Source organism: Spermophilus citellus, assembly GCF_964194105.1.
Source record: "Spermophilus citellus genome assembly, chromosome: 7".
In the NCBI taxonomy this organism is placed as follows: domain Eukaryota; kingdom Metazoa; phylum Chordata; class Mammalia; order Rodentia; family Sciuridae; genus Spermophilus; species Spermophilus citellus.
In genome coordinates, this window is record NC_138188.1 from 36,779,194 (window position 1) to 36,799,816 (window position 20,623).

The 20,623-nt window shown below is 45.2% G+C and overlaps 2 protein-coding genes across 2 annotated transcripts in view; both read right to left on the reverse strand.

Annotated features, from left to right (window-relative positions):
* The window catches only part of RBP1 (retinol binding protein 1), a 56,648-nt gene extending 47,918 nt beyond the window's left edge, over positions 1-8,730 (reverse strand). The window contains 1 exon segment of the mRNA XM_081302101.1: positions 8,651-8,730. The gene's annotated coding sequence lies outside the window, so the exon portion shown is untranslated.
* The window catches only part of NMNAT3 (nicotinamide nucleotide adenylyltransferase 3), a 113,026-nt gene continuing 94,191 nt past the window's right edge, over positions 1,789-20,623 (reverse strand). Inside the window, exons 3-5 of the mRNA XM_081302100.1 lie at positions 13,417-13,600; positions 8,651-8,730; positions 1,789-2,951 (exon numbers count right to left, since the gene is read on the reverse strand). Of these exons, the coding sequence (XP_081158226.1) occupies positions 2,569-2,951; positions 8,651-8,730; positions 13,417-13,600 (647 nt within the window). The 3' untranslated portion in view covers positions 1,789-2,568. The remainder of the gene's footprint in view (positions 2,952-8,650; positions 8,731-13,416; positions 13,601-20,623) is intronic.

Genomic DNA, 20,623 nt, shown 5'->3' on the forward strand with positions numbered 1-20,623 from the left:
ATCACAGGAGAACCTTTATTTAAGACTGGAAATTCTATTTACCCAAGAGCCCAAACCTCTGTTTTTCTGTTCTTGAAAAATAAACAAAACAGTCTGGCAAACTAAATGCAAATAGAACCCGAGGGAATGGGAAGGAATGCGAAATCAGGTGTGCAGGTCAGAGTCAATGCAGTGCGCCAGGGCCACAGCCGCCATACATATTTTCCCTTCTATTAAAAAAAAAAAAATAGAGGATACATGAATCAATAAGACAAAGCAAGGTAAGAGAAATTAAGATGCATATATACATGTGTGCATGTATACATAGATATTTTAATAAAGGTTTGTTGTGTTTTTTACTTTAGAAAGAGACAATGGAAAGGCTCAGAAATTCATGCCTTACCTGGTGGAAGCCATATTATACAGATGTGGATCAGGGAGATGAGGACTTCTCTAGAAAGCCTGCTGCGTCTGGTACCTTGAGACTAGGGAGAGACTGGACAGGGAGATGGTAGCAGGCAAGGTACCTGCTCTCAGGTGCACAATGTAATAACTGATGCTTTCTTGAGGAAGTGATGATGAATCCTGCTCATCGTGGTACTTATGTTGCCTTCTCCTGCCTCAGGGCCTTTGTATATGCTGTTCTTCCTGAAAGCCAGTCACCTCCATCACACCCAAGTCTTGGGAACACATCCTCCATGTCTCAAGTCCATTGTCACTTCCCTGCTGTCTACACTGTCATCAGGCAAATTCATTTCATGAAGCCTGAACTGTGTATACTTTCAAAGGCCCTTTTCCAGAATAGTAGGTCTATAGTGGGACCCAAGAGTGTTTCTAACCAACACCCAGGGGTACAAACACTGGCCTAGACTGCACTTTGAGTAGCAAATTTCTGGGCACTTAGGATATTAGGATATATCAACAAACAAAACAAAGACCCCCCTGCCCGTGGGGAGTTGTCTATCTTGCTAGAAATGTGTGTAAAGACGCCTGGACAAGCTAATAAAGAAACAAAGTCAGAAGTACTCAGAGTCTTAGAAAATGAGAGGTAGGAGAGAATTTAGAGGATATACAATCAAACTCCCATTTTAAAGGTAGAGAAACCAAGGCTTCCAGTGGAGAAGGGAGTTAGGCAGGTCACACTATTATGCCGTGGCAGCTTTTGGACAAGACTGTCTGATTCCTCTTCCCCTGAGTTCTGAGGTCTTCAGGGACCTTCTCAAGAGCAGAGTCCAGTAGGGGAGGGAAGTCTGGGGCGTCTTAAATGAGTGTCCTACCCTCATTTAGTTTAAAATTTAGTTTGAATTTTACCGATATTGATTTTCTAATATTGATTTCAGGATACAACACGAATATTGGGGTATCTTAGAAGAAGCATTAGCTTTTCCTGCCTGCCCTTTGTTTTTCTGCACCATTAAATCTGAAACAAAGCTGAGCCAGAGGAGAGCTATGCAGAAGCAAATTCCGAGTACAGTCAGTGGTCAGCAGGTGTGGAGTAAAACCCCAAACCAATCAGGCCCCCCAAAGCCCTTGCCAGACCTGGAGTGCAATGTCAGATCTGAACACACCAGAGGCCCCTGCTCCCTTTTGAGGCCACCTGAACAGAGGCACTCATCCAGTGCTTTGGATGAGAAAACTGTTTGCATGACCTTGAAAAGCGATTATTTCCTGTGCTCCCTGGACCCAGGACACAAACTTTCAAATTCATGTCATTCCAGTAGGAACAGTAGCAAATTTCTTGGAGTGACTAAAAAGAAGAGCAACAGCCGGCACACCAGGCATTAATAATATAACAAAGGGAGAAAAAAAAAAAGAGAAACTTTTCATTAGCACTTTTTGATGTCAGTTTATTATTTATCCCTTTGCCAATATTCCAACAGGTAAGCAGTCACAAAACATTCAAAAACATCTAAAACAGGCATCTGTTTTACCTCCGTTCCTTCTTAGAAACAGAGAAACCAGAAGCCCTGGCATTTGGAGAATAGCAGTGTTAAAAATACTCGCTGTATCAAAAATAATACTTGAGGATGGCACCTTAGAAAGAGTTTAGTTGAAATTTGAGGAAAGGCCCGCAGGCAGGTAGACGATGGTTTGGAAGGCAAGATGCAGAGGAAATCAGAAAATTTCCAAATTTCTGACTCCTCCGTTTAGTATTATTCTGTTTGAAACCAGGACGTTGACAAGGCCCACTGTTCAGTAATTAGCATCCTGTCAAATCCCGCCAATCAAGACCAGCATGCTGCACCTGGTCCTAGTTAAAAAATGCACGTGGGCAATTCTGCTCGGACCCTGGGGCGCACAGAATGGTATTCAGTGTGCTGAGAGCTAATTACCATGCAGTGGCTGAGAGGGTCTGCCTGATCCTCAGGACCTGCCTCATCATTTTAACTTCCTTGATAAGCGTCTGTCCTTGCTGTGGGGGCAGGTTATCTTGTCCTGGAGCAGGAGAGTCAAGACTTAAGGGTAACATCACTGTAGAAATAAAACAAATGAAAAATGCTGACCCAAAGCAAAACCCAAAAGCAAACCAAAAACTGCACCGCCCCCTCCTGGGAGGCGCTGGGCGGAGGAGGGGTGGCTGAGTCCCTCCTAGCTCGCCTTTCCTTGGCCCCTCTGGGTGCCTGTGGCTTGCCAGGAACTGTCCTTGGTGTAGAGACCCTGGTCCCTGATGTAGGCGATGACCGGGTCAGGCAGCAGGTACTTGACGCTCTGCCCTTGGCTCAAGGCCCTCCTGACGTAGGTGGCGCTGATCTCGTTCTGCACGGGCTCCCGGGCCAGGTGAATGTTGTGCTGGTACCTCCGCAGGATGGGCGAGTCCAGGATGTACCCCTTGGGGTCGTGGCCCACCCGGCTCACACACACCAAGCCAAACTTCTCCACTATTTCTTGGATGTGTGCGTCTTCCCAGAGGTTGGGGGTCTGGAAGGTCCTCAAGATGTCTGCCCCGCAGAGGAGTTTCAGCTGGGTCGCAGCTGTGAAAACAAGGGCGGGTCTCAGAGAGGCACTCAAGGCCACCACCTGGAAAGGAGACATTCTGCCGGGGACTGGCGCCCAGTGCTTTTCTTGGAAGATATTGAGAACTCAATGTTTCTGTGTTCCGCTCAAGAAAAAGCAAGCAATGGCATCTGACACTATTTCAGGGCATGTGGTTATAAGCGATGATTTAATCAATACAGCTTTTGTTTAATTTTGGCAAAATGCCAAATAATACAAATAGGATCCCCCCGCACCCCCCCAGTGCTATAATGAGTTTGTCTGTGATTGCAGGATCAGAGGCGGTCATGCTGTCCCCAGAATCTCCCTTTCTGAAGCAGGGTAAGGGTTTTAAAGCTCTTGGACAAGTCACTGCCATATTTGGGATCCATGCCTGCCCTCGTGTATTAGGCACTAGGACCTGGTACTTCTACGGAAAACATCATCATGAAGGTGAGGTATAAAGAAAGGCCCTTTGAATAACCAAAGAATCTTTAAGACCTTAGTTGGGGCCTTGTCATTTCCAGTATGAGAAGTCTCAGAACTCAGGGTGGGTAAGTTTTGGGGATTTGTTCTATCATGCTGATTATGATGAGAAAATATCGCTTAACATTAATTAGGTGGTCAGTAGGACATTGTTACTCAACACTGTGTTATGATACCATGTGATCCTCAGAACAATTTTATGAGGTAGGCATTTTGTGCCCATTTTGCAGAAGAGCCTGAGGCTCTGAGAGGCAAGTGAGGTCTTCAGCTAGTCCCAGAAGTCAGGAGTCAGGCAGCCTGCCTCCAGGTGGGGCATCTGTAACTGCAAGGCTCTGCCGCCGCCTGCTGGTGGGAATCTGTATGTGCATCATAATTGGAGCACAGGGGACCAGCAGGGTTTTCCCACCCCCATTCATATTGTTGAAAAGGAAAACCAAGGTCCATGCTAAAGCTTGTTGTAAGATCTCTGGTCCTTCCAGAAACCGATCTTAGCTTCAGTATATGGTGAAGTCTGGGCTCCTGGAGGGCTGGTATCTTTATCACCATGTTGCCTTAGGAAGGAGGGGCTACGCTAGGAGTAAAGGGTGGGTTGGGGCTCCTCTGTAGTGGAGCATTTGAAGGAATTTGGACATGGACCAGAGAGGAGGGTTTGCAAAGGAGTACTGGGCTGGCCATGGGTGGGATGTGAGGGACGAATGGTGTCATGCAGAGGTCTGAGTCTGGCCTCAGTTGGGCACAGGCTGGTATAGTACCAAGACCTTCTCTGAGCCTCGGTTTCCCCATCCCCGAGACAACAGGCATAGGACTTGTTCAAAGAGCCAGATGTAGTTATGGAAACACACTTTCCATCCCCCCCCCCCAGCGGCATGCCATTGGTACAGTGAATGACATTCAAACCTTCCATCCTTCACGCGAGTGTGAATTCTTGGTGGCTTCGCACCAACACTCTAGCTCAGACACCTACGACCCCGATTCCAGCCCTGCCATTCAGAGGCTCATGTGATCTCTTAAAATGAGGCTGTGAGTAGTACTTACTTAGAGGATTATTTGAGAATTGAATAGGTCTATAAGTATAATGCACTTAGAAGAGGGGTTGGCACGGAGTAAGTGCTATTATGTGCTAACTGCCCATAATTAATTAATTAACTTATCCATGTACCTATTTATCTACCTGTCTACTCACCAAAATATCCATTCAGCACTTATGAATTATCTCCTAAATGCCTGGCCTTTTTAAACTAATAAAGTTGCATTTAAAATTCATTTAGTAACTCACACTTTTCACTACTCTGGGTTGGTCTCATTGCTCACATTGTACATATAGACTTACACTGTTCTACAGCTAATTTCTTATTATTCAACCACTGGTCAGTGTTTGGGTTTTCAAGAATTGTGTGTTCTGTGGCCTTCCTGTGGGTGGGTGCTAAATGATGTCCATTAAATTCCAGGGTCTCCTAGGGCTTGGGGCACATGCCCTCTGTTTCCACAGTTCAGAGAACAGAGAAGACACCCCCTTCTTCTCCCAGTGGTTTATGTGGGGGAAGTTTCCTCCTATTTGCTCCGTATTAGGTCCTGTTTGGTTTATTAACCATGACAGGAAGGGGTACTATTCACTCTGACCCTTGTCTAGAGGGGACAAGTGCCCACACGTCCCCAGATCCCCATTAAGGCAGGTCTGTGAGGCCGGTGGTGCCTGTTATTCCAGGTGACATCATGCAGTGGATCAGTTCCTATGGTGACATATGCCTCAGACCCCAATTCTGAGCTGTCTTGCCTTCAGGTCTCGCAATGGCATCCATGTATCCCTTTCACATCCCCTTACATCAGTGCTATAACATTTTCAGACTGGGTGACTCTGTCCAAGTCCAAAGTACACAATTCCAATGAGCAGTGTAAAGGCTTTCAATGTGGTTTGTCCTAACAGTGACCCAGTGACATGAACTGGGCATCTGTGGGCATTTTGGGGGAAGTGTGTTCTGCCTTTGAGTAGCTACAGGCTTGGCCAAGCAGAGGAAACCAAGATTTATACAGGCACCCTGGGTTTGGATGTTAGATTCGCTGGCACTCTGGAAAAGCCACCTAGCCAGTCTCTCCAGCTGTGAAATGGAAACATGAGCACCATGACCATGGCTGTTATGGAAATGAGAGATGGAGGAATGCAGTGTGAACATCCCACCTGGCACAGTCACTAATGATGATGTCCGTCACAGAACCCCACAGACACTGAGAAGCATGGGACCACTGGGTCCTAAACAGAGATGGTGCCAGGTCTAGGCATCTGAGGGGTGATACCCATGTTAACCATTCAGTGAAAAGTGTGCGCAGATTGAGCACCTGCTGATTAATGGAAAGGGACCCTCTGAGCATCACTGAGCTGGGCTCTGCCCCGGGAGCCAAGGGCAGGGACCACCTTCACAAAAGACAGACAGCCAAACTCTAAAGGACGGGGGCCATCATCCACTCCCAAGGGTCTCACCCAAGGAGCTCCTGGACAGAGCAACCCACAAGACTCTGGGTGAATCCAAGGAGGACAGCAAATCACAGAAGTGATGAGCAAAGTCAGGCTGAACTCATCACGGAATTTGCAATCCCAGGGTGTAACAACACACAGCAGAAGACAGCGTACAAGATGGTCCCTTAGAAATGTGTCACTCGTAACATACATGCCATGTCAGGGAAAGCCAAACAGAGGCTGAGAAAACTGCACCTTCTGGTTTCAATCACTAACTTTTTCTTCTGATTACAAACATGAAATATGTGTTCCTCGGGGAACATATGGAAAATTTGTAAGTATGTAAAACAGAAAATAACAACAGCAACAATAAAAATCATTCTGCTTTCAACACAAACCACCAACATATTTGTGTATTTCCTTAAGTTTTTCTGTTGAGTTAGACGTGCAAGCAAATGTGAAAGTATATTCATTTTTTTTATAGACTTGAGGTAATATCTATGGTATCGTATCCTGATTTTCCCTGCTTTCTTCATAACGGTTTCTCCATGTCATTGAAACCTTTTATGCAGATTCTTTGTCCTATGTTTACAGTATAATTTACTTACACATTCCTTTATATTTCAACAAGGAGGTTGCTTTAATTTTCTGCCATTGTAAAAACTGCTGTGCAAACATCTTTCTGCATACATCTTTGTCCCAATTTCTAATAGTCCCCTTAGCTGGATTCCTAGAAGGAGAAATTGTCAAGCAAAGGGCATGAAGATTTTTTTTAAGGAACTAATATATTTTGGTAAATTGAAAAGTCCACTTTTCACTCCATGAAAACTTTCTTTTTGCACAGAATAGAACAAGACAAGCAGAATATAGGGTCTTAAAAGACAGAAAGAGTTCAAATAGTACAGGGCCAGGTGGATCTGGGGAGAACATGGGGTGCGCTTTGGCAGAGGGAGAGCGCTCACATGAGTGACAGCAGCTGGGGTGGTTTCACAGGGAAGGTGGCCTCAGGACTGAGCCTGCAGGACAGGGAGGGTTTCCACCAGGGTCCAAGAAGGGAAGGGGAAGAGGAACAGTCAGGAAAAGAGAGGAGACAGACTCTGGAAGTCTCTGCAGAGCAGGTGCGAGAGGGCTGGGTCTCCACGCCATCCTGGCTGCTCTGCATGTCTCCCTGCAGGCTGTGGCGTTCCCCAGGCACACAGTGCCCCACACGGATGCCGATTCCTGCTTTGTGCCCTAGCCTGCCCTTCTGTCCTGAAATACCTCCGACCTCCAGAGCCTACGTGGCCTGTGAGTGTGACTCAGTCGTCACCTTCCTGACTCAAGCCTGGACTTGCTCCTTCACACCTATCTCCAGCTCAGGGCAGGGGCTGGCACTGGCTGTCCCTGTTCTCATTCTGAGCCCAGAGTCTGGCCCAGGGAAGTGCCGGGGAGCATATGTAGGAGGCACCAGAACTCCTTCTTAGATTCTTACTCTGGTGCAGAGTCCCCCAAACTGGCTGTAAAGTAAACCCCAAGTGCTATTAAACATCCAGATTCCTGGGCCCCATTCCCACGCAGAAGGCCTGGGCATCAGTGTTTTTGAGCAGCCCTCAGGTGATTCTGCTGGGTGGGATCCACGGACCAGCATTCCTCTGTCAGGGCCTGGTGGCATTTCCAAGTCCTTTTAGAAGTATGCTCCCTTCCTGCTCGGGAGCATTGGGTCTGAGAAACACAACAAGGCGTTGGAAAAGAGTTCCAGGGTTAAAAAGTAGGGATGGCTCAGGGCATTTTCCCTTTCTTGATGAGTCACAATGCACACGGACGTAGTTAAGGTTCTGGAAAGTTCTGCGTGGCTAAAACATTTTAGGTGCACCTCTCCTTGGCAGTGTGGAAGTGTGTCCCACCAACCCAAGTTGTAGACCCCATAATAGAAGACTGAGCAGATGGACGGGTGGAATCTCAGCCCAGTGGGGCCAATGTTCCCTGGCACGTCACATCCTGTCCCCACCCCTGACCCCTACCACCATGCGAGGACCCTGCTTGCTTTCATAAGAAGGTCATGCCTGTGTCCATGGATACCAGGGCTGTGCGTCCCCTGATGTCACAGGCAGCAAGCGTCCATCAACCACCAAGAGGTGACAAGAGGTGAAACGTGGGGTCAGGGTTAGGGGATCATCCAAATTGACTATAAATTCCCTTAAAAATAGGTTTTCTCTTATGAGTAAAGCGTTGAGTAACTGTGAGAAAGTGTTACTCTCTCTATCCACATTTTATTTATTTTTTTAGAGAGGTTTTTTTTTTAATTTATTTATTTTTAGTTTTCGGCGGACACAACATCTTTGTTGGTATGTGGTGCTGAGGATCGAACCCGGGCCGCACGCATGCCAGGCGAGCGCGCTACCGCTTGAGCCACATCCCCAGCCCCTCTGTCCACATTTTAAATGACACAGTTTGAATTTAAAAAGGCTAAATAAGGCTTTTAAAAGAATCCCAGCGACACTCACCAGTGTATCCCTGTAATCCATGTCATAAGCACATATCACGGGGCAGGTAAACTCCTTTGGGCAGTAAATCCCAAGTTAGCCCAATAATTTATGGAGAGGGATGGCAGGTAGTTGAACCTGAGCTTTTGACCTTGAAAAATTCACCCAACCAGGTGGGCAGCACATTCCTTGTCTGAGCTCAGAGGACTGGCCTCAAGTCCTCCACAGCTGTGACACTATCAATGCTCACAGGGATCGCTGGCATCCCCCCTCCTGTGGAGAGAGAGTGGGCACCCACCTGTGGGTGCTGAGGGCTCCTGGCCGGGATCCGAGCCTTCCATCGGGGGTGGAGATCTGAGCAGCTGGCTGTGATGGTGCCTGCAGCATAAACACAGGGGCTCAGGTATGTGGCCCTCCCGTCCCCAGAGCCACCCAGGGGTCTCAGAATTTAAGTCCTGACCTGTTCCTATCCATCTTTATCTGTTCATCCTATAATATTTGTTGAGGGTACCCTGTGTGCCTGGCACTGTGCCAGGTGCTGGGACAGGAAGCAGATGCCATCTGGGTTGTCCCAGAGAGCCCCCTCCAAGACACCTCACTACTTTCTGTGCCATGTGGGTGAAAGCAGTAAGCGAGCCTATTTCCACTCTTTCAACATTTCCTTCAATATTTCCCACTTTAAAAATACAGAGGTCAGTGCTGAGTGAAAGTGAAGGACCCGGCCATTAGGGACAGAGCTGAGCACGTGGCTTCATTTGGAAAGCCGAGTGGTAATGCCTGTGTCGTGGGCTTTTGTGAAAGTGAGGAGCTTACTCACACCAAGCCCCGGCACATCCTAGCCCCCAGCTCCCTCTCTAGAGAGACCCTGCTCTTAGTATAAACCAGTGCTTTAAAATGCAGCAGGGTGATGACTGAGGGCCAGGGCTTGGAGTCAGATGGCCTGAGGGGAGTCCCAGCTCCCCTGAGGCGGTGTGACCCTAGGGGAAGGATTCCGGGTCTTTGTGAATGGTTCTGCAAAGAGGAGGTGATGACAGTGCCCACCTGGAGATGAAGAGTTAATGGATGCACTGAGCATTTTGGAGAGGATTAGACTTGCACCCACTGGGCATGCTCAGCGTTTTAAACCCTCTGTCTTCCTTAAGCCAGGAGGTACCTGCACCTTCTTCTCTTATGGAACACAGGTAATCACCATACACGCTTTCCTGCACAGACCCAATCTTCCCTCTTCTTATTTTTATGCCTTTGCTAGAGCCGCCTGTGGGAGGGGGCAGAGCCTGGTGGAAATGCACATGCTCTGCAGCCAGAGCGTGTGGGTTCAAGTTCAAGTGCAAGCCAAGTGCTCCGAGAACCTGGATGAGTCACTGACACTTTCTGAGCCTCACTGACCTCATCTGTTAATTGATCATGAAAGTTCACTCGGCCTCATCTGCAGCACATATCATAAGACCACAGAGAAAGTGCTCTACCCTGCAAAAGGCTGGGGAAGCGGCCCTTGCTGATTGGGACCAGGAGGAGGCTTGGCGGAACAGGAAAGCTTAGCCCCTGTAGGACCTGCTCAATAGAGTTCACCTGTTGTTATGGTAACACTCCTCAGTCTGTCGACCCCCCAGACTGTGAATAAGGACCTCATTTCATTCACCTTCATATTCTTATTTCCTTAGAAAGTGCCCACTTGCAGTCTCCTGAACTCAGGAGCCAGGGAAGGAGTGGGTACTTGGAGACATCTCACCCTGGCCCAAGGCCCTTCAACTGCTTCAGAGACTCGGCTGAGTCTCCCCAGGGCCTGGCTAGGCTGCTTCCATGGCTGTTTGGCCGCGTGGCTTGGAAAGCTTCCTCTCTGAAGGTGTGCCCCGGCTTGGTCTGTGCCCACTCTTCAGACTGAAGTAGGTTCGAGTCCCCCCCTCCGCTTTCTGACTGTAGGACTTTGAGAATGTTGCTGAGCCTTCCAGAGCCTCCATCCCCCCATCTGTAAAATGGGGCTGAACCCAACCTCTCAGAGTTGCAGAGCTCTTAGAGCCATGTGCATGAGGGAGCCTGGCATCAGGCGGGGCCTTAAGGCAATGACTGGCATCTCGTTTTACTTGTCTCTAAGCTCCTAGTTCAAGTTGTCTCTACTTTGAATCTTGGCTCTCTGGATCTTGTTGTTCAAATGATGACCTTCAGTACCAAGTGTGCTTTCCTTGTGGACTTCCTCTCTGTCTCTTGGGCCAGGGGGCAACTGCTGCTGCTGCTTGTCCTTGTGGGGCCAGCACTGGGCCTGTGACTTGACGCTGGCAGCATGCTCCCTGTGTCCCCAGCAGCCCCCTGATCTCCAAGGAAGCCCCTTCAGAGGGTGAGAATGGCAAGAGCAAAGACAGCTACCCCATGCTCCCAGCCGGCAGGTCACTGTCCTTGGAGATGGCCACGGCATGGCTTCAGAGTGGGGCCGACTGGAGCGCCACCTCCTGCTGATTTGTGTGACTGTGACTAACTTAGCCTCTCAGTATCTTCATCTGTGAAACGAGGACGACTTAAGATCATGCTTGGAATGGACAAAGAGGACAGTGGGTGATGGGCCACAGAAGCTGGCACCGTGAGACCCTCCTGCCCACAGCTCCCAGAGAAGGAAAGCTGCCAATGCCCTGAGGACACGAAAGTGGCCAAGATTAAAAAAATAATAATAAAAAATAAAAAATAAACAATCTGGGAGAAAGAAAAATAATCTTCAATAAGTCCCATGGGGAATTGATACCACTGAGAGATTCATCCTGATGTCATTTGCTACTGTGTCACTGTGGTATGGATCCACCGTGGACTCTACCAGAAGGAGACTCAATGGAGCGATGATGGGGCCAGTTCCTGCCATGCTGCCCACACCACCTGACTTGACCATTTTAACCAGATTTCCAACCTTTAAAAGGTCTCCAATCACCTCTCCATGAAAACTGTCGTCTACACCATGATTCTCAACCATGGCAGCGCATAAATCATCCGGGACCCTGACCCACACTTAGAGTCCACCCCGGCAAACCCAAATCTCTGGGATGATGGTGAGCATTTTAAAAAAAGTTTTCCAAGTGATCCCTGCAGCCAGGGTTTTTGACCACTGCCTTGAGTGGACCTCAGTTTAAATCAGAAGTGAGTTACGTGCTCAGTGACCGAGTCTGGGGGACTCAACACTAGCCACACATTAGTATCACCAGGGAACTCTTCAAAAATTTCAGTACCTCGCCCCCAACCAGTGATATCACAGCCACCTATATTTTTCCACGCTCCCCAGGTGGTTCCAATGTATAGCCAGCGGTGGAATACAGAATATAGTAAAAAAAAAAAAAAAAGAAAGAAAAAAAATATAAAGAGTATGTGCAGTAAAATTGTGGCTCACACTTGCATTTTGCAGCAGAAGCATGAGTGACATTAAATTACTCTTGGTCACTGCCTGTGTATCCATGAATGACGGACGGGCTCTGAGGAGAAGTCATGTCAGCCTCATGTTGAGGATGCAGAGAGGGGAGCTGGCATTATCCAGCACCTCCCATAAACCAGGTTTTTGCTGCATCATCTCAGAATCCTGTGCGGTAGATGATGTCACCCATTTCATTAGGTGAGGAATGGAGGCTCAGGGAGGAGGCCATGCCACTTACACCGAGTCATTCCACTGGTCAGTTTGGCTTCAAAGCCTGTGCCCTCTGCAACCTGCCTCTCCGGGTGGCAGGGAAGGCAGATCCCTGCAGGCTGAGTGATTTGTTGCGTCATCTATTGTCTTGCTTCTGTTCCCCTCTGTTAGCCTAGACAAATGAGACATGACTCATTCTAAAAGGATGATTGAGGTGCAAATTTATTCCTTGTGCAGTTTTCAATATATGAGCCTTTGCTTATCCCAAGGGGTGGTTAAAAAAAAAAAAAGGGTGAACACATCTTTTTTTTTTTTTTTTTTAATAAATTGTTTTATTGTTGGTTGTTCAAAACATTACATAGTTCTTAATATACCATATTTCACAGATTGATTCAAGTGGGTTATGAACTCCCATTTTTACCCCATATACAGATTGTGAACACATCTTGACAAGTATTTCCTATTTGCTCTCCTTTCGGTTCAGCAGCAGCTTCTGAAGTGGCGCTGTAACTGGTGACTTGCTCCTAGCTGTTCTTCCCCAGCAGAAGGTGAAGTCATTGGAACCAGGACATGCAGTCTCCATGTTTACCTTTACTCAAAACTCGAACAGTTTCCTTCCAAGTGCCTCCGCAAATAAGTAAACAACTGAGGCTGAACACATTATGGACAGGGCTGCCAATGAGTTGACTTGTTCCATGTTCCTCCCATTCCGTGAAAATCCTGGTGCTTCCAAATAGAAGACCCCACCTGCAGCCTGCAGTCCCTGACATGGAGCTGGCCGTGGTGACCGATGGTGACAGCCAGGGCAGGCGAAACTCCCTGCTTCTCCCCCAAACACCCTGGTCCTGGGCTTGGAAGAGCTATGTTACTTATGTTGAACACTAACAGCAATTTCAAAAGATAGACAGGAAAAAAATCTTGAGGAACTATTTCTAGATTCACAGTCTTTCTTTTTTTCTATTCTACATAAAAGTCTAGATTTAGAGAACCTAGGATTTGTGCAAAAAAAAAGCTTATTGTATAGATTCAATTTCCAAGCCAGTCAATGACAAAAATAATCATAATGAAGGTTATTAGCCTGTTCAAGGTTATGAGAGTTATTTACATTGAAAAAAAAAATCCTCACTAGGTTTTATTGTCCTCAGTTCACAAGTAAGAAATAGGTCTCAGAGAGGTTAAGTCACTTGATCAGAGTCACATAGCAACTGAGTGATGGCCCAGGGCCTGGTGCTACAGCTCTCTGACAGAAGATTAGGGGGGTCTCTCCAAAAGTACCTCCTGATGGACAGTGGCTTGTAATTTATCATTGCTTGGGGACCTCTCTGAAAAGGTGACTGTCGGTCTCTCTCACTGGAGACACTTCTCAGACCTTGGCTGAAAAGGCCCGAATAAAGCCCCACCCGGCTCCCCTTCCCTCCCTTCCTCCACAGACCCTGCAGTTCATGGCACAAGATCATGACCACCTTTACCTCAGCACCTTCACTGTCTCCATCCACTGTGGCTGCTCGCTTTCCCAGGGGTCCACCCGGATCCAGTCTGATGTCTGCAGGGCCAGCCGGGCCATGGCCACTCGGTGATGAGAAGCCACCAAGTCCTTCTTCCCGTAGTCATCATTGACAGGTGAGATGATGCCCTGGGTCACCTGGTACATTCCTAGACAGGAGAGAATCATGATGCTGCATGTCCAAACAGATGCTTGCCAGCCTGTGGTGTGAGTCCAGGCAGGTGTCAAGACCTCTGCCTGCCCTGAGTGGGCACGACCCTGGCATGCTCTCCTTCATGGGCCAACGGCAAGGGTATCACCTCTGTGATCCCGCACCTCCCTAACAGTCTTCTACAACCCCCTGCAGTACTTTTATTGAGAGGAAGGCTGCAAGGGCGGAGCCTACAGAACAACGGGCCCACAGAGACAGAATATGCTGGAAGACGGGTGCAGGGGCCACACCTGTAATCCCAGAGACTTGTGGAGCTGAGACTGGAGGATCACAAGTTTGAGGCCAGCCTCGGCAACTTACTGAGGACCTGTCTCAAAATAAAATTCAAAAGTGTTTAAAAGTTGGGGAAGGGGGCTGGGGATATAGTTCAGAGGTCAAGTGCCCCTGGGTTCAATCCCCAGTGCAAGAAATAAAAATGTTTGAGGAACATCATGATGTCCCCTGTGGGGGACAATGGGTAAGTGTAGTTTCTTAGTCCAAATTGGGCACTGAGGCTGGAAGGTGTAAGATGGGGTGCAGCATGGAGCAGGGTTGGGGGATAGTTGGGTGGACTGACTTTGGAGGATCCTGCCGTCAGTGGAAGGAGAGGCCTGTCTTGGAATAGCCATGGGCTGTGCTCATCTGCCACGGAAACTCCATGTAGATCCCGTGAACCTGCGTGGGATCTGTGTGATGGGAGATAACTTTAATGTATTAAGCCCTTGACACTTGGCCTTTCTTCTGAAGCTGAGTCTACTTGATCTGGACAGTGTTACCTTTAGAGACATTCTCTATTTCTAGCTCAAGAGTCTCTGACATGCAAGAATACTGGATTTTATCATTTTATCCTCCCCCCGCAACTGTTGAAATGATGGTGCAATTTTTCTCCTTTGGGTCAGTTAATATAGTGGATTGCACTGATTAACTTTCTAGTCTTAAAACTAACATTTGCATTTCTAGATAAACTGACACCGATGGCTTCACTTTGCTAGTTACTTTTGGGAAGGAAGATGGCTCTATAATTCTTTCTCTTACGGTCTGTTATGGTTTGGATGTGAGGTGTCCCCCCCCTCCACCCCCCGCAATGCTCCTGGGTTAATGCAGAAGTGTTTGGAGGTAAAATGGGTGGACTCTGAGAGCTATAACCTAATCAACCCATCCAAGTTTGGGCTAACTATCTGGTAAATGTAGGCAGGTGGGATGTGGCCAGAGGACGGTGGGTCAGTGGGGTGTGCCCTGAAGGACGGACCTTCCCTGGGACCCCTTCCCCTTTCTCTCTCTTGGCTTCCTAGCTGCCCTGTCCTGAGTAGCTTCCCTCTGGTAGGCCTCCTGCCATGGTGTGCTGCCTCATCTTGGTCTTAGAGCAATGGACTCAGACAATCATGTATCGAACCTCTGAAATAAAAACCAAAATAAACTTTTCCTCCTCTAAATTCTTGTCAAGTATTTTGGTCACAGTGACACAAAGCTCACTAACAGAGAAACTGGTATTGGGGGTGGGTAAGTTGTTGGGAAGGAAGATGGGTCTATAATTCTTTTATAATCCCTGACCATGTAGTTCAGAGGCATTTGGAACTGATTTTGGGGAAGAGTTTGGGAAAGTTTGGGGATGCAGAATAGATAAATCTTAGATTGCTGTGAGCAGAGCTTAATGGGAAATTCTGGTGGGAGCCCAGAAGACCAGAATTCCTATAGGAATGTGGACTATGCTCATGAGGGTTCAGAGGAAAATGAGGAATCTAGAGGGAACTGGACTAGAGGCTCTTCATGTGACACTCTGGCAAATAACTTTTCTACATTTCCTATGTCCTGAGACTTTGCCTGATGCTGAATTTTAAAGCAGTGGGATAATTAATCTGGTGGAGGAAATTCCAAGGCAGCATAGCATTCAGTCAGTGGCAAGAATTTTGCTAGAAGCTTTTAGCCAAATTTACTGTGAGAATCAGGAGTGGAAAGCAGAGCTGAATAAAAACTTGCAGTTTGACCAAAAAAAGTGCATTTAAAATCGGGGGCAAGAAAGGTGTGACTGTTGAAGAGATGTTAGCCATGAAAGAGATGCTAAGTACTTCGCACAGAGGAAAAGAAGGCTTGAAGGCATCTCAGGAATTTGCAAGACCACACCCATCACAGGCTTAAGGATGTAGAAGGAAAAGTTCCTTTGAGAAGAGATCCTGGTGATGACCTGCTTGCACAAGGGGTCCTAGGAAATTTTTGACACTGTGCTCAGCCACCCAGGTACTGAGAGGGTGCTGCAGATGGCTAAGATGACAGGGGTCAACATGAGCTGGTGGCAGACCTTGGCATCATCCACGTGCTGCTGGTTCTGAGGGAATGAAGGAAGCTGAAGTTAAGCCACCATGGAGGGTTCCACCAGGATTTTGAGGAAAGATCTGGGAGTGCCAGGCAAGGTGGAGCAGGGTTAGCATTTGTGCAGATTGCCCTGAGAGGGTGATAAGTGGCCCTGTGAAGGTGGGGACAAAGCTGGAAGGAGACCCTAGAAATTAAAAGATGCCAGTAATGTGGATTATCTGCTGAGAAAATCTGCTGGCTGCGGAGAGAACCAGACTAAGGGAGAGACCATGAGCACAGCAACTGGCAAGGCCAGAGCCTTCCCTAAGCTTCCAAAGCCCTTTGGAGAGAACATCTTCCCCCAGGTAACCAAGAGGCTATAGGTGGTGTTAAGGGACCTGTTTGCCTGCAGGTTTTCAGTCTTGTTTGGTCCTACCACTTCTTTCTAAGCCCCTATTCTTCCCTTTTGGAATGATAATATTTACTCTGTGCCACTGTGTATTGGATATATGTAATTGCTTTTGATCTTTAGAGAGGCTCCCTGCCAAGAGTCTGCCTTGAGTCTCAGAAGACATTTTGAACTTGGATTTGGGGAGATTTTGCTAAGACTACGGGGTCTCCTGAAAAATCAACTAAATGCATTTTTCATTATGTGGTGGACATGAGCTTTGGGGGGCCAGGGGTGGAATGTTATGGTTTGGATATGAGGGGTCCTCCAAAATAATCCTGTGTTAATAATACAGAAATGTTCAGAGGTGACATGGTTGGATTGTGAGAGCTGTAAACAAATCCGTCCATCCTTGTCTGAAGGGCTGACCTTGCGGTGACTATAGGCTGGTGGGGCCAGGGCTGGAGGTAGTTGGTCAGTGTGGGGGCTTGCACTGGCAGGGTGCACATTCCCTGCAGTCCCTTCCCTTTCTCTCTTTGTGATTCCCAGCCGCCATGTCCTGAGGCAGCTTCTCTCTGCACACTTTTCCTCCACGATATGCCGCCTCACCTTGGACCCGGAGCAATAAACTCGGCTGACCATAAACTAAACTCTGACACTGTGAACCACCTTAAAACTTTTCCTCCTCTGAGTTGTTCTTGTCAGATTATTTTGGTGACACCGAGTGACCCAAAGCTGGCTAACCCAATGTCCTGATGAGGTTTTGGTATCAAGGTGAAGCCAGACTCATACAAAGGGTTGAGGAATTTTCTCTTTATACCCCGACAGGGCTCTTGTGGAGGACTGAAGTAACATTTTTTTTTTTTATCTTTGCTGTTTGGTGGAGCTCACCAGTGAGGTCTGATGAGGCTTGAATTTAATTTGTGGGAACATCATTGACAATTGATTCGATTTCTTTAATGGTTAGAAGATGATTCAGATTTTCGTTTCTTCATTATAATTTTTGGCAACTTGGATTTTTCTAGGATTTCTGTCCACTACATCTAACATTTGAAATTTATTGGCGTAAGTTTCTTCATGCTGTTCTCTTATCTGTTCAATGTCTGGGCCATCTGTACGGATGGCTTTTTTTCATTCCGAAGGCTGCTTGCATCCCTTTCTTTTTCTTTGCACAGTATTACTGGAGGTTTGTTATTTTATTAGTCTTTTGAAAGAACCAACTGTTGGCATATTGATTTTTCTCTCCTGAATGCTTCTTTTCTGTGTTCCACCAAATTCTGTTCTTATTTTTATTAATTCTATCTTTCCACTCTCGTGTTGTTACTTTGCTGTTCTGTTTCTAACTTCTTGTGATATGTGCTCAGCTAATTAATGTGCAGTTTGTTCTATTTCCTAAAATACACAGTTCAGGCTTTAAGAATTTCCCTCTGAGCACATTTCTACTTGCATCTCAGAAGCTTTGATAGAGAGTGTTTTCATGACTGTTTGGTTCAAAATACTTTCTAGTTTTTACTATGATGTCTGATTTGATCTATGAGTTATTTGGAGATATCATTTTTTCATTACCAAACATATTGTGACATGTGGGTTATAGTTTTGGTATTGATTTCCAATTTAGTTCCACTCATAATCAGAGAACATACTCTAAATTGATTCGATCATTTCAATGTGTTGACTCTTGCTTTATGTCCCAGTATTTGGTCAGTTTTGGCAAATGCTTCATGGGTGCTTGGAAAGATTTGTATTCTGTGATTATCTGATGTAATGATTTGACCTTTCAATTAAGATTACTCATTGTTTTGTTTATATCTATATTCTTACTGATTTTTTTGGTCCACCTGACCTGCTGTATTAATCCCGTTAGAAAATCTTTCACTTTAGATTTTTTTCTATTTTTCCCTTTAGTTCTTTCAACTGTTGTTTGATACATATTATATCTATAACTCATATGTCTTATATCTGTATCTTTATGTGAATTGAGCTTCTTTATCTCTGGTAAAATTATGGTTTTCTAAAATTCACTTATTTTGTGATAATATAGCTTAACAGCTTTCTTTTGGTGAGTATATTTATGGTGTATTTTTTCCACCTTTCAATGTCTATACTTCTGTTTAAGCAAGACTTTGTAAATAGCCCATGAAAACATTTTAATGTCAACTTTGACAATTTTTGACTTTTAACTGAAACACAGGTTTATTTATGTTTAATGTGAATGCTAATATTTGAGTTCAAAGGTACCATCTTATTTTATGTTTTCGTCACCATATTCTAGTTACTTTTATTCTCTTTTCCTATGTTTGATTTTAATATTTCAGTTTTTTTTTACCTTTGAGATTATTTAGAAATTACATTATCTTACCACCAAAATAAATCAAAACCTTTGTTCTGTTAAGGAAAAAAGCAAAGATAGCCTTTTCCTTAACAGCACAAGGACTTTGGAACTCTAACTCCATTTACCACCCTCTTGTTACATGTATCATTTTTGCTGTGTCTTTATTCTATTAGATCTTGCTACTTGCTATTCTCTTTTATGCAACCAATGCTTATTTAATTTTTTTTTCATGTATTTACTATTTTCTCGACATTTTACTTCTTCCTGTATGTCAGACATTCCACCTGGGAATCTGGCAGAATCAATCTGTTTGGCAGAAATATAAGCTGTAGAATTTCCTTGAGCTAGTGTGGCTTTATTCTTGACAGATATTTTCACTGGGTATAAAATAGTGGGTTGCAATAATTTTTTTCTTCAGTGTTCTCAAGTTACTGTTCCATTGTCTTTTATTGTTGATATTGAGAAGTCCTCTAAAAGTCTACCATTTATGTGCAGGTAGTCTGTATTTGTTTTCATCTTTAAACATTGTCTACATATGAATTTCTTTTTATTTACCCTGATTTGGGATCTCTGGGTCTCTTAAATCTGTGGGTTATAGTCTTTTGTTAGATCTGAAAAATTTTTAGTTATTATCTATTCTAGCTTTTTCGCCACAGTGACCAAAAGACCTCACAAGAACAATTTTAGAAGAGGAAGAGTTTATTTGATGCTCATGGTTTCAGAGGTCTCGGTCCACAGACAGCTGGCTCCATTACTCTGGGACCAAGGTAAGCACAGCATCATGGTAGAAGAGTGTGGTGGAAGAAAGGAACTTAGGATAGGACAAGCAGGAATCAGAGAAACTAAGGTCTCCTCACCATGGGCAAAATATACACCCCACTGATCCACCTCCTCCATCCACACCCGACCTGCCTACAGTTACCACTCAGTTAATCCCTACCAGTGGACTACTGCACTGATTAAGTTAATGATTTCACAACCCAATCATTTCACCTTTGAATGTTGAGGTATTATCTAATACAATACTCATGCTTTGGGGGGCACATCATGTCTAAACCATGGATCATCTCTTTCTCCCCTTTTCTTCTGGCCCTTTCATTGTATACATGGAGGCTTCATGTCTCTTGCCCTCTCTTCTGAATCATAAAATTTCTTTCTTTATGCTTCATTCTAAATAGTATCATTTCGTCTGTCTTCCAATTCATTCAATCTATGTTTTACTCTACTAATGTGATTCAAAGTCATTCATTGAACTTTTGAGTTTTCCAACCTATGAACATATTATACCTCTCTCCATTTGTTTAGGTCTTCTTTGATTTCTTTCATTAGCATCTTTAATGTTTAGGACAGAAATTCTATGTATGCTTTGTTCAATTTATACCTAAGCGTTTTATTTTTTTAGATCAATTTTAAGTGGCATTGTTTTTAATTTTGGTTTTCACATGTTTTCTATTGGTATGTAAATATACATATATAAATATCAATATGTGTGTATATATATGTATATATACATAGATACATATATTGATATTTGTGTATTGATCTTTATCTTGCAAATGTAATCACTTTCCTACAATTTTCAGGGTTTTTTTGATAGATTCTTGAGATTTTCTACATAGACAATTCTGTCATAAGCAAATAAGAATTTTTTTTTCTTTTCCAATGTGCATACATTTTCATTTGGTTCCACTTATTAAAAAAAAAAAAAAACTCCTTTGCCATATTTTCTTTGAACCATGGATTTTTTATAAGTATGTTAATTTCCATGTGTTTTAATATTTTCCTGTTGTCTTTCTTTTGTCAATTCCAGTAAGATTCCATGGTGGTCAGAAACCATATTTTATGTGACTTCAATTCTTTTAAGCTTGTTGAGATCAGTTCATATTTAGAATATGGCCTGTCTTGGTGAATGTGACATTGAGTGGTGAGTTCCATGAACGTCACTTTCAAGCCTGTGGTTAACTGTGTGGTCA